We start from the raw sequence: 14,154 nt of genomic DNA, 5'->3' as shown, positions 1-14,154 counted from the left end.
GAGATAGTCCAAGCGTAGCTCTGCTGTTTCATATAGCGATAAAGGGCAATTGCGCTTATTATGACGTATGACGTAAACGTGGGACTAAATATGATCGTGACATTTTAGCTTGGATTAAAAATATTTTATTCTATAAAATTTTAATAAAAATTTTAATAATTTAGAAAGAAATAATAATGATGGATTAATTATTTATTTTTATAATATTTTATTAAAAAAAAACAAATGTAATATTAAAAATTATATTTAAAAAAAATATATAGAATTTATAAAGATATTATAAGATCTAAAAAAATGCTATATATTACCCTTTAGAAAAGTGAATGCTTTGAAATTAGGCTAGCAGATTTCGAGAACAATCTGCTGACTTTGTAGGATCCTTGCCTTAGGTCGGCTATTATTTGTCCCCTTTTTTGTTTATTGTTTTATCATATGCTTATTTTCGAACATGCCTAAGGTTTTGGCAACCCATTGTCAAGAACACTGTGTTTGTGAGGTCAATTTTTAAATTAAATTTTTTCTGAATATTAATATTAGAATTAATTACATGCAGTTTTAAAGATTAAAAATATTTGAACAATAATTTAAATGCAAAGTATTTTTGAGCTCGAACCTATAATTATAGCGTTTGAATAATAACTGACGCTTAGTAAAAAATTCAATTGACATTCTGCCATATCGATATCTTTCGTATATATCAATTTTTTATCATAACTTTAATACAGGACAATTTAGAGAGAATTCGTTAAATAAAGAGAATGAGATATAATAATCTTAGACCATATTTTTATTAAATAGATAATAAAAATGTCTAAATCAGGTATTATTTAAAAAGGTTATATATCTTATAATTATATTCAATAGATAAAAAAGCCCGCAGTTTTGTTATAGAGGACATGGTTATTAAGGCCAAGGAAAATTCTAAAACTTGGTTTAAAAATGGTATTTTAGAAATTATTTAAATTTACATCTAAGTTTATATCAGATGAAATTATTGATAAAAAATCAAATATTTCAGAATCCATACAAAAAGTTTCAAATAAATCTGTAAATAATACTGATAGTGAGTCTGAAGATGATATTCTTGATAATATTGAAACAAATAATATAATACACAACACAATTCCTAAATCTCAATTTATATCACTTGCTCATGGTGACAAAACAGTAAGATATAAATTATTTTTAATACTTATCATTTTTTTAAAAAAATCTTGTTTGATATTATATTATTGATTTTGGTTATTTTATATATAAGGAGAAAAACAAATAATAGGTTTATCTTATTTTAGATTATAATGAAGCTAAATATATGACTAAATAAACTGAAATAGTCAATTAAATATAAATTTAATTTATAATGTATTTATTGATATGAGAAATTTGCAATACAGGCATTTTTTAGGAGGTGCAATCAACCATTATCACTAGTTAAATTCATTATTAGTTATTATTATTTTTTTTAACTGATCAAAAAACTAAAGATCATATATATTTTAATTATATGCCTTTATATTTAGCAGCTATTATTTAATTAAATGATAAACTTTTGAGAATTGACATGATGCACTTTAATTATTTGTTATCAGAGTTGTTAAAGCAGCACATTACTCCATAGCAGTAACTAATGTTGATAGTAATGGTCTGTTTTTTAAAAGCTACCTGATAAAGATTTTAACCAAAATAGTATTATCTACGCTTAGAGATTTTTCTCATAGATACGTGATAAAGCGTATTCATCCTCTCAATGTTGTGGGAACAACAGAGCTACGCTAGGTTTTTCTCATTTCCATCTAACTGGATTATTAAAGTTATCGGGGAAGAAAATATGAGAAGCCCTTTACACGTTTGTGGGCAAGTTGCACGTACTTGTACGCACAATAGTCCGAGGACTATCATTTAAACGTCTGTGGGCTGATTAAGAGGGAAAGGCCTAAAAAGACAGCCCACACCTATACCTATAATCCTATTTGTATCTAATCATTATTGGAAAGGGGGAGGCTAGTTTAAGTTAATGTTTAGCAAGTCATTTTTAATAATATGTAATTATTAAATAAGAGAAAAGAAACCTGTACTAAATGTATTCAAGTAGATAAAGGGGGAGAAAGGTTTGGTGGATGAGGAATTTCATCTTAGTTGCCTAGATTTAATCTTAAGAAGCTTTTTGATAGAATTTTTATTGTTATTCAATCTAACTAACTGTTTCCAGTTTATATTCAGATCAGCAACATTACCTTGTATCTACTGTATTACCTCTACAGGTAAAGAGGCAAGTTAAAGCGTCATGAACCAGATTATTGTTAAGACGTCTTAAAATGTGGGCTAAAAATTGAATTCGTTTTTTCTTGAGTATGATGTGGAACGGAGTGTGTTTCGATTGTCTCCATAATCTTTCATACGTTATGAGTCTAGGGTAGAAGACGCCGTTAATTATCCTTAAGCACTTGTTAATAAACGTCTGGCATTTTCTGTTGTCTGCTTTAGTGATTTCCCATGTTTCACAACCATATAATAGAACAGGAATCACCGTTGAATTAAAGATGTGTAATCTAGTGAAAGTAGGACTCCGTCTTCCAAAGCTTGAAATACTTATAGAAAGCTGCCCTGGCTTTTTGTAATCTATACTTGAGTTCCTCTCTACATCCCCCTCTATTATCTCAGGTAATTCCAAGATATTTTATTTGAGTAACCACCTTGATCGACTCCGATCCGATATCAATATTCTCTATAGGAGGCGTGTGTCTTGCTAAGAGAATCATAGTTTTTTTAAAATTTATTTCTAACCCAACTTTCAAGCTTACCAATTTCAACAATTGAATGAGATTCACGGTTTCCTCAAGGTTAATGATTACCACATCATCAGCGTAGGAAATATTTCTAATCTCTAGATGAAACGTATTACTCATTGATGTGTTAAGTTCCAGCAAATTAGCCGCGCCTAATGTGTTTTTTAGAATTTTATTCATTACTATGTTAAAGAGGACTGGTGAAAGGACGCAGCCTTGTTTTACTCCTTTCCTAATCCTAAATAGTGGAGAAACTTTATTGTTTACTCTGCAAGTGGTAAACAGATTATTGTAGTGGTGTCGTAATATTTTGATAATATTTGGGTCAATTCCAACCTCAGATAGTGTTTTCTAGAGTGCATCATGGTTGACAATATAGAACGCCTGTTTAAAATCGATAAAGGTGAAGTAGAAGGGTAGCTATCACATTTTTGGATGATAATTTTGAGAGCAAGAAAGGGCTCCATGATATTTTTGGCTGGGCGATAAGCGCAAATATATTTGGCAAAGAGGTTTTATGATGTTTGCAGAATACGAATCTTGAGGAGGGCCATAGAGACCTTAGATGCCGTAGAGGTGAGTGCTATTGTCCTATAGTCACCGAATTTAGTGGGATTTGAGATTTTGGGGAAGTTGCAAAGGGTGGAAAGATTCCAATCCTTCGGTGTCAACCCTGTAGACCAGATTTTATTGAAGATAATTTGCAAAAAGCTTGGTACAGCAGTTGTAAGGTCTTTATGGCCCTCCTCAAGATTCGTATTCTGCAAACATCACAAAACCTCTTTGCCAAATATATTTGCGCTTATCGCCCAGGCAAAAATATCATGGAGCCCTTTCTTGCTCTCAAAATTATCATCCAAAAATGTGATAGGTATAAGCTACCCTTCTACTTCACCTTTATCGATTTTAAACAGGCGTTCGATAATGTCAACCCTTTCACCAGTCCTCTTTAACATAGACAAAATTCTAAAAGACACATTGGGCGCGGCTAATTTGCTGGAACTTAACACATCAATGAGTAATACGTTTCATCTAGAGATTAGAAATATTTCCTACGCTGATGATGTGGTAATCATTAACCTTGAGGAAACCGTGAATCTCATTCAATTGTTGAAATTGGTAAGCTTGAAAGTTGGGTTAGAAATAAATTTTAAAAAAACTATGATTCTCTTAGCAAGACACACGCCTCCTATAGAGAATATTGATATCGGATCGGAGTCGATCAAGGTGGTTACTCAAATAAAATATCTTGGAATTACCTGAGATAATAGAGGGGGATGTAGAGAGGAACTCAAGTATAGATTACAAAAAGCCAGGGCAGCTTTCTATAAGTATTTCAAGCTTTGGAAGACGGAGTCCTACTTTCACTAGATTACACATCTTTAATTCAACGGTGATTCCTGTTCTATTATATGGTTGTGAAACATGGGAAATCACTAAAGCAGACAACAGAAAATGCCAAACGTTTGGTATGGACATATATTTACCATATCTAGAGGCTTAGATAATATTATTTTGGCTAAAATCTTAATCGGGCCGTTTTTAAAAATCAACTCAAATACGATTTAACACTAGTTGGTAAAATGCTACTTTTTTAGAAAGTAGCTAAGTTGTGTACTACTTTGCTAGTTAGTTTACTAAAAAAATCTAGTTTTTGAGATGACTCTAAATTCATTTCATCAATCAGCTATTTCTGAATAAAAAAGTTATAATTTATTTACTTTCTAATTTTGGAGAATTCTCAAAATTTAAACCTTAATTATTTCCTAATCTTCATTAATTTACCCAATTAAAAGTAAAAATTAAGGATTGCAATACATTTTCAAAAAAAAAAATTTTAAATACTCATAAAAGATATTTTTTTCAAATATATTTAAAAAATAAAAAATGGGGGTAATGAAAATGATATAATAATATATTTAGTGTTATAATTTTATGTTTATTTTTTTAAATAATAATACATAATTTATTTTTTTATCATATAAAAATATACATGTTTTTTATAAAATATAAAAAATAATATATAATAAAAAAAATTCCCCACAATTCAATGACCTGTAAAATTCAAATTTTTTGCCAGTTGTAAAAACAACTTATTTAGACCAGGGCAAGACCTGCAACTCGAATTTTTTAGAAAGCTTATATAGAAAAAAATGTCAAACTTTAACTATTTATTCTATTGTCTATTAATTTAATTTAAATATTTTGTAATTAACCTTAATAATTTAATGATTGTTTATTTTATTTTTTTTATTCTATTGAAAAATTTTATAAAAAAATTAAGTATTACAAATCCCATTAATATTATGGGCAATGTTTATGACTGGATTTATTTAAAAATGGCTAAATCAAACAAATTATTATTATACTCTTGCTTCAAAATTTTGACCAAAGATGTTCATACCTTTTTGCTATCTATGGTCAAGATCCTAAAATCTTGAGTTGGCCATTTTTAAAAATTGACTAAATCAAGCTATTTAACATCACTTGGATCCCATGCATATTACATTGTCATTATTAAGATTTGATATTAAATTGTTATTTATACATTTATAAGGTCACTGCTTTAGATTTTGACCATGCAGGGTCAAGGTTGGTAACAGGAAGTACTGATTATGAGTTAAATATGTGGGACTTTACTGGTATGGATTCTACTTTACAACCTTTTCGAACATTGGAACCTGTTGGAAAGTTTTATTTTGCAAACTGCTTTGCAATCTTATTTTATTTTAAATTCTTTTTTTTCTATTTTATCATAGTAATCAAATAACTTCTGTCAGATACAATTGCACCGGGGATATGATCCTTGTAACATCCGGAAGTTCTCAAGCTAAAGTATTGGATAGGGAAGGGCACATATTTATCGAATGCATAAAAGGAGATCAATACATTGTTGATACCACAAATACTAATGTAAAATATTTAATTATTACTTTATTGAGGACTTTAATTTTTAAATAACTATTGATGGTTTTTTTACACATTTTTATAATTTAAAACAAAAAATTATACATTCCCAGTCCTATCTATTTTATAATACAATCTTGTAAAATATTTAAATGCTTCTTTTAACTAATATTCAGATATCTTATTTTATTTTGCATATTAAAGGGTCACATTGCTTTTATAAATGAAGGATGTTGGAATCCTAGAAACAAACAAGAGTTTATGACCTGTTCTAATGACTGGTAAATTTTATTTTACCATAATTTCTTATCTATTCATTAATATTAATAAATATCTCACAGTATCCACGTCTCTAATTGTGTAATATATTACTAAATCTGATTATAATAAAAATATTTTTTTAAGTGATTGATTCAAAAAAATATGCAAAATTTATTTACCTTTGTAGTACATTACGATTATGGAATGCTGACACAGCTGATAAGAAACATACCAACTTGTTAAAAATAAAAGCAAAAAACGGGGCGAAGTCCATACCCACAGGCTGTACTTTTGATGGGCATGGAAACATATTAGCTTGTTTAAGTCAAGATGGTTCAATTCAATTATGGGATAAACGAAGAAAACTAGTTTATTTTTTATAAATATGATTTTAAATTGGATTTTATTTGGTTAGTGTATAGTTATTTGTTATAGTCTACAGAAAGAGAGATTGAAAGGAGATAAAAAAATTTATGTATATTTTTTAAATAGGTAAATACTATAGCTGTTGTGAGAGGGGCCCATTTATTAGGCTCCGAGGGAACTTTGACTTATTCCTACGATAATAATTACATAGCCACTCGGGCCACTGATGATACGCTGAAATTATGGGACGTCAGAACATTAAGTAACAAACCTATTCAATCACCTCTTAAACAGTGGTCTAATTTGTATAACCGTTTTCCTATGTAAGGGAATTTTATGATATATACTGTAACCAATTCTATGGCTTTACTAATTTTTAAAAATTTAAATCTTAATTTATAACCTTGTACCCCCCCCCCCTTGCAAGTTTTCCTGTATTAGTAACTGTTTATCCCTTATTTTTTTAAATCAATACAATATTAATTAAAAAATATTAAAATTTGCTTAGAATTTTATAGATTATTTAAATGTTTTGATTGTTTAAAAACCTCCACTGATGTATTTTTAAAATACATTCTAATTTTATGATTACAACGCAAAATCGCCACATTTGAGCCTATTTTTAAAAACGGCTAACTCAATATTTTAGCCAGTTAGATATTGCCTAATAGTACTCACAAATTGAGCGTTTACGTATTGCCATAATTTTTTAATTAAAAAAACTTAACGCATCTCTTGTTTAAATTGAGGTTGCCTTTTTATTAAGGTCGTCTATTCAAAATTTTAACTAAATTCTAAAAAGGATTTGTTTTTGAAAATTATATTATCGTTTGCCTTCTTATTTCTTTAATTTCTAAATATTCCTTTAAAATAAGTAATTTAAAAAAGCAAAACGAGCCATTTGATATGCAATTTGTGTTTACAACGCAGCGTTTGAAATGCTCAATTTGTGCGCACCAAAAGCCTCTAGATGTTGCTAATAGATTTCCAACCCGTTGTGTTTATGGGAAAACTTTAGGCTTTCGCAATATTTTTCTGGATAATTAGCCATTTTTAAAAATCGGCTCAAAATGAGCTTAATTATAAGAATAAAATCTTTATTTTTTTTAATTAAATTTTTATCTTACACATTAGGACAAACTGCGTTTTCAGTCCTAACGATAGGTTGATTTGCACTGCGACCTCATCCGATCCTAAATTGAATATCTCCGGAAAATTAATCTTTCTCGAAAAGGATTTATCCAAGGAAAATCCTATCGATACCTCCACTATAATAGAAGAATTGGATTTAACCTCTCGTATAAATAACGAGCAAAACGAAAATACGGACAAAGAGAGTAGCGACATTAACGAGAAGTTCGAAACTGACGGTGGATATTTGATAGGTGGTGTTAGAGTCGGATGGCAACCGCGATTAAATCAAATAGCTTTGAGTTGCACCGATGGGTGTGTTAAAGTCTTTTACGATCCCGATGTTAGCCATAAGTAAAAAAAATTAAAAATTACAGTTATATTCTTTATAAGAAACATGAGCGGGGGTTGGGGGTGATAAAAGATTAAATGGTGAGCATGTGAAAAAATATTTGAGGAAATGGCTTTATGTATATAAATTGTAACAAAAAAATAATACTATAAAAATATTAATGGTCACATAAATTTTAAAAAAAATAGTAATGGACGTATAATTTTTAAAAAATAGTAATGGACGATAAATTTTGGAAAAAAAATAATAATGGACGATAAATTTAAAAAGGAATATTTTTTAAAGTTTGAATCCCAATAATTACTTTCCATCCTGTTATCCATTTTTTGCTAAAAAAAATACTTATCGATATAATATTTTTTAATTAATTAAACTTTCATGAAAAAATAATTTTCTTCTGCTCCTTTTAATTGACCATTTTATGTATTTATACTTTAGTTTTTCAGGTTAATTTTCTTGTAATTACTGACTTCTGCCTCCGATAATACAAAGCACATTTTTGTTTTAGAAGGATGTCATATGCCATAATATTAAGTAAGCGAATGACAATTTGTATTTTTTGTAAATATCATTTTTTTAAAAAAATGCATGAAGTTTTACCGATAAAAATATATTATTTTATTTAAGCAATGTTTAAGCAGATTTTATAATACTTTCAAGATAGTTTCCTTTATTAAGCTATTTTTCGGATGTTTCTAGTGAGTTTCGTTTTTTCTTCTTCAATTTCATCCTACATTTCTTCTTCTCCGTTTAATGCCGATTTCCATATTTACTCGAGTAAGCTAGTCTCCCCTCTCCTTTTGTCTGTCCTGATACCATTATTTCTGAGATGCATTTTTCTCAGATTGTCACCTTTATCCATCTCATCTTGGGCCTTTCTCGAGGCCTTGATCCTCTTACTTCCACCATTGAACATTTCTTTACCCACTCATTCTTCTTTATTCACTCAATATGATCCAACCATTTCAGTCTATTTTTTTATATTTAATTTTTAATATGTTCTTTTTATTAATAGCATGTAAATATTTCCAACTATTATAATTTTAAGTTACAAAAATTATAATTAATCATGTTTATGCTTTATCTAAAATCAATCCATTTTTTTATAACAGCTTTTTTAAAAAATTGATTTAACATATTTTTCTAAACATTAAGTGGCGCTCTATTATGTGCACACCTAAAGCGGATCAAAAGAAAACAAATATTTAAGGACGAAACTCCTTACATTATAACCCCATATGCCCTGCCCCTTTTTAAGGAGACTAAACCCAAAAATGCGCTCAGGGCGGAAATTAAAGCCAGAGCCGATCCTATCAAATCTAGAAGACCTGAATTACCCGTTAATGGACCTGGTATGGTATATTAGAATTATTTTTTTAAATCATAATTAATTTTTACATTATCCGATATGATAATTTTTCTATAATCAATATCCCTCTTTTTCTCTCTATGATTTTTTTAAAATTTTTATTGCTTTCCAAAAATATATTTATCAAAATATCTCTCACATTTAATGCCAGAAAGAGAGAAAGTTTATTTTTTACATAATTTATTTGAAAAAAATATCCCCGTAAAAAGTTCCCCAAAAAATAATATTTAATTGTAATTGAATTATGCAATTGTTTCTTCATTTGAGTAAATTCATCGAATATGTTATATTATTTTTTAAAAAAGGATAAACATCATTTTTATAAAGATAATTAAGTTAATACATGTATTCTATGTATGTTATTTTTAAAATACGAAAAGATCGCGATAAATTGTATGTTGGACTTTGCCTTTTTTTATGAGAAAAAACAATAAAATATTTTATCCAATCCAAAAGTTATATCAAAAGTGTATAAAAAGTCTAAGATATAAATAATCAAAAATTAATCGAATAAAAATATAAAATACCTAGTAATAAATATAAAAATTAATTCGCCAAAAGTTTAAAATTATAAAAGGTTAAACTACAAGATATATCTTTTGGACTTGATAAATTTTATTTTGTTGTTTCTTCTCGCAAAAAAAAAGTAAAATCCAACATATAATTTTTCAATATCTTTTCATATTAAAAAAATAATAAACAGAATAAAATCACACCATAAAATATATCAACACTATCAAATATTATTAAAAATCCATAAGGGTTTATAAAAAAATAAAGTTATAGAAAAGAAACTATTTTTTAAATTTTCAAAAATTGTTGAATGTATGTAATGTTTATGTTTTATAGTTTTAATATTCAAAAAATTATTAATGTTACGGTTTAGGATTCTTAATAATTAAAAAGATACCGGTTCGCTTATGGTTTTAGAAAAATTATAAAGGTTCTATCAGGGTTTTAATTAAGCTTTTATTGAAGGAAAAGTACCAAACAACAACTAACAAAAATAAATAAATATATATCTTAGTTTAATACGTTATAAGTTATATGTTATGTTGTTTTCCAAAAGTCCACAATTTATATTGATAATCTTGTGAGAATAAAATAAATATAAAACGCCCAAAGAACGCTATTGTTAAGTAAATATCAATATAAAATTAAATCCTTAATAAATAAATGAAGGGGCCGGCGGGAGAATAGCGGCTACGGGCGGAACTCTCCATTCATTTGTCGTCAAAAACATCGCCTTGCAAAACCCGGTTAACGATAAGCAAGATCCCAGGGAGGCTCTGCTTAAATATGCCAAAGAAGCCGAAAGCGACCCTTACTGGACTAAGGCTTACACCAAGTTAGTCTTAAATAAACTTTTATGGGCATTGAAAGCTAATAAATAAATTCGGCCCTATTTTTTATATTAGTTCGGCCCTATCCTTCATTTTTCTTTAAAAAATCGGTTATCATCAATATTTTTAAATTGACTGATCCAATTAGTATATGAATATCTTTTATTTTGCTTTATTGCAGATTTATTTTATTTGTCATTTTTTTTTAAAAGTTTATTCTTTTTTCCTACAATTTTCCTTAACATAAGTAAAAATCGATGTTGTTGGTGATCAACCGACATATTTTATATCTGTGAAATCGAATCGGTCCCTAAAAAAATATCTATCTCAGTACAGCTCTAAAATATGCGAATTGATGGGGTGACTTTAAAATTGAAAATTTTGAGTGAGCACAAAGTAAAGAATTATTAATAGAATAGAAAATGAAAATCACTCATTTTTACCTTGGCAATTACTATCGCGAGGTTTTTTTTTAAATATTAATCAAATGAAATCGAATATACATAAAAAAAAATATTTACAAGGACCCAACCGCATGCTATTTTCAGTGAGGTGAATCAAGATGAAATCGAAATAACGAAATTGCCTAAAGATCACGAGAATAAAAAGATGAAATTTTATTAAATTTACTGTTAAATTTGTAAAATAATGTAATATAATTTATAACTTAATTTATAGAATAGAATACTATCACAGATTTATTATTTTTCTAAATTTCTTTTATAAGGAATTTGAGAATTCACTAAAAAATTGTATACATTTTTAATGAGATATAACAGGATGTTTAAATTAGTAAAATTTATTTCTTCGATCCTTTAGGGGTTGAAATAAAATACTTTAAATAAATCTCAAATTTAAGGAATTATAAATTTGATTCAAAGTTAAAAAGGCTATATCAAGATGATGTTATGGAAGGTCTTTAGAATTCTATAATTATAGATAATTTTTCGAAATCCTAAATAAATTATAATTATATAAGCAAGATATCATAAATATCGGTTAGATTTTAGATGCATCTCCTAGGCTTTTGTAAAAATATTGCCTATTAGGTTGTGGATACTCAACAATCATACAAATTTTTTGACTCATTTCATTGTGCTAAGAAAAATGTTCAATTCTGCTTGTAAAATTCAGAGACCTTCAGAAGTACCATTTTCACGTTCGGCCCAACCTGGGTTTTATATTTTATAAAAATAAATTTTAAGGCCTGGCCCCTATTTTTTTAAATATATTATTTTTATTTATTATAGCTAATAATGGTAATTTAAAATATTTGTCTTTAAAATATACGGCCTGGTTATTTTCTTAAAAAATTAAAATACTGCCACCTGGGTCTATGGTCGGGATGCAGGTGGTCTCTTATAAAATACTAAAAATAAAATAAATAATTGTTCTTTGAGTCGACTTGTTAATTTGTATAAGAAAAATTTGATTAAGTACTTAAACGATGTAACCAGCAAAATTAATACCTAATTTTGATAATATTCAAACTAAGAATTACCCATTAGGGACAAGCGTTGCATTAATGCAATACAAATCAGGACATATTTCTTTCTCAAACAATTTATAATATATTTTCAAAGATTGCCATATGGTATTTTTAAAAAAGATATATATATTATTATGTGTGGACAAATAACGCGGACAAAGCTCGTGAGTTTGTTTAGTAGGGTAAAGGTAAATTTTGATGGGCCTTCGATTCAAATAAAAATTAATTTTCAATATCAAACTAACTCAAATCGTACTTAATTGATCGAATTGGAATTGGAAAGCCGGATCTGAGTTAAAGCGTGTTTATAATAATTACCGCAGTGATGAAGCGTTCATAGAAGCAAGGGAAGCATTATTGTTCCCCTTTAAATTTTTCTTAAATATAATTAATATAATCTTTATACTTTGTTAAAAAAATAATAAATCTGATCGAAAAGTACATTTTTATAACGTTAAAAAAATAAAGCTGAGGTAAGCAAATTTTATATTGCTTTTAAATAAATAAAAGAAAAATGCTCAAATATTTTTGGTATAATTTTTATTAGGGGAAAAATATAAAGATTGAGGAATCAGATATAAATTGCCTTTTTATAAAATTAATAGAGAAATTTTACGTTTAAAAAATAAACGTTGCTAACAGCAATTTATACATAATCGGAGTGTGTAAAAGACAAATGTATCCAAATTATATATTGCATTTTGTGGGATAGGTATAGATTTTTTGGGGGTAGATATTTTTTTGAGGGAGTAGGTATTGATTTTTGGGTGGTAATTTTTGACTTGAACTGTATTCTTTTAAATTCAATAATTGATGCGGTTGATTTGTCAATTAACAAATAATAAAAAACTATAAATTTTATCTTTTTAAATTTTAAGACTTCTTATTAATTTTTTTAACAGGTAAAATAATATTATTCTTATTTGTTAAATTTTTAAAAGTATAGAGGTTAACATGTATGATTTATTATAATAATGAATTTTAGTTAGAATATAATAAATCATTTAAAATTTTAGCAAAATACTTTAAATATTATAATTAAAAATAAGATTTTCGATAGGTAAACAAATTTTAATTATATTCTTTATTTAATTATAAAAATCTAAAGTTATTGAGATTCCCAAATTATATTTTCTTCTCATGATCGATCCCAATGTAGTGGCCCAAACAGCTTTTCAATTGCCGATTGATTATTAGCAAGAATTAGAGGTTTAATTGTTTTTTCTAGCCTAAATAGGCCTGGGAGGATGTAAATAAAATTTTGTTGTGAGATTATAAATGGTAGATTATTATAAGATTTTTTTTATTAATATCTCTATGGCATCGCAGTTTGGCGAATATCACGGCTGAAGGCCACAGAATTTTTTGAGGGGGTAGGGGTAGTTGTTGGGGGGTTTTCTTCCATTAAATATTCTGCCAAGTAGACTCTGAGTGATAGGGTTGCCAGATAATGATAATTCATAAAAAAAAAATGTTTCCGATAAATATCCTGTAATATAGTTTTGTCTTAAACTAATAAAGGTATAATAAATTGGCCTCAGGTAAAATTATATGATGAAGATAATAAAATATATTTTATTTGTAATATAATCACTAGAAAATATATGGATTTACAAAATAATATCAATATTTAAACAGCTATATCAAAATTGTCAGCCTCAAAACTCACCGAGAAAATTAAAAATATGCTTACTAAGATTAAAGGTCCGTAAAGTTGGCAGAAAAACTTTTGAATCAAATTCTAAAACTTATGTCAATATTTAAAATTTTAATTGATCTTCAAACTAGACACCGGCGGAATCAAAACTAAGTGAGTTATAAGGAAAGTGTGAAATTTTGAAGCTAACGAAACTACTTGAGGAAATTACCTAAATTTTTACCATTATATAGCCCGTTAATTGATCTTCAAATCGGACAACAACAGAAATTAATCTTTAGTATAATCAAAAAATAAGAAATTGTTCGGACTTTCCCAAAACCGAAAATAAGAAAAATCAAACATCTAGGTCTAAATATATCATAGTATTCTGTCATTATTGATTGGATCTTAATTGTAAAATTACTATCGGTTTTATTATAAGCTCTTGAATAATGACATATTTATTCTTTCTAATGATGAACCCTTTAGTTAAAATTGCAATTTTATATTT

The 14,154-nt window shown here is 27.6% G+C and overlaps 1 protein-coding gene across 1 annotated transcript; it reads left to right on the top strand.

The window, feature by feature from the left end:
* The first annotated feature begins 685 nt into the window (after positions 1-685).
* Positions 686-11,223, top strand: LOC135931095 (WD repeat-containing protein 70-like). Its single transcript, XM_065467965.1, has 12 exons — positions 686-820; positions 865-942; positions 986-1,167; positions 5,344-5,477; positions 5,546-5,699; positions 5,898-5,974; positions 6,142-6,322; positions 6,447-6,643; positions 7,455-7,805; positions 8,959-9,155; positions 10,355-10,520; positions 11,040-11,223. The coding sequence occupies exons 1-12, from the start codon at positions 808-810 to the stop codon at positions 11,137-11,139; spliced, it is 1,830 nt and encodes a 609-aa protein (XP_065324037.1). The 5' UTR covers positions 686-807; the 3' UTR covers positions 11,140-11,223.
* The last annotated feature ends 2,931 nt before the right edge of the window (positions 11,224-14,154 follow it).

This window comes from Gordionus sp. m RMFG-2023, chromosome 1, assembly GCF_954871325.1.
Source record: "Gordionus sp. m RMFG-2023 chromosome 1, tfGorSpeb1-WG-v2, whole genome shotgun sequence".
Lineage (NCBI taxonomy): Eukaryota > Metazoa > Nematomorpha > Gordioida > Chordodea > Parachordodidae > Gordionus > Gordionus sp. m RMFG-2023.
This window is presented reverse-complemented; position numbering and strand designations above follow the sequence as displayed.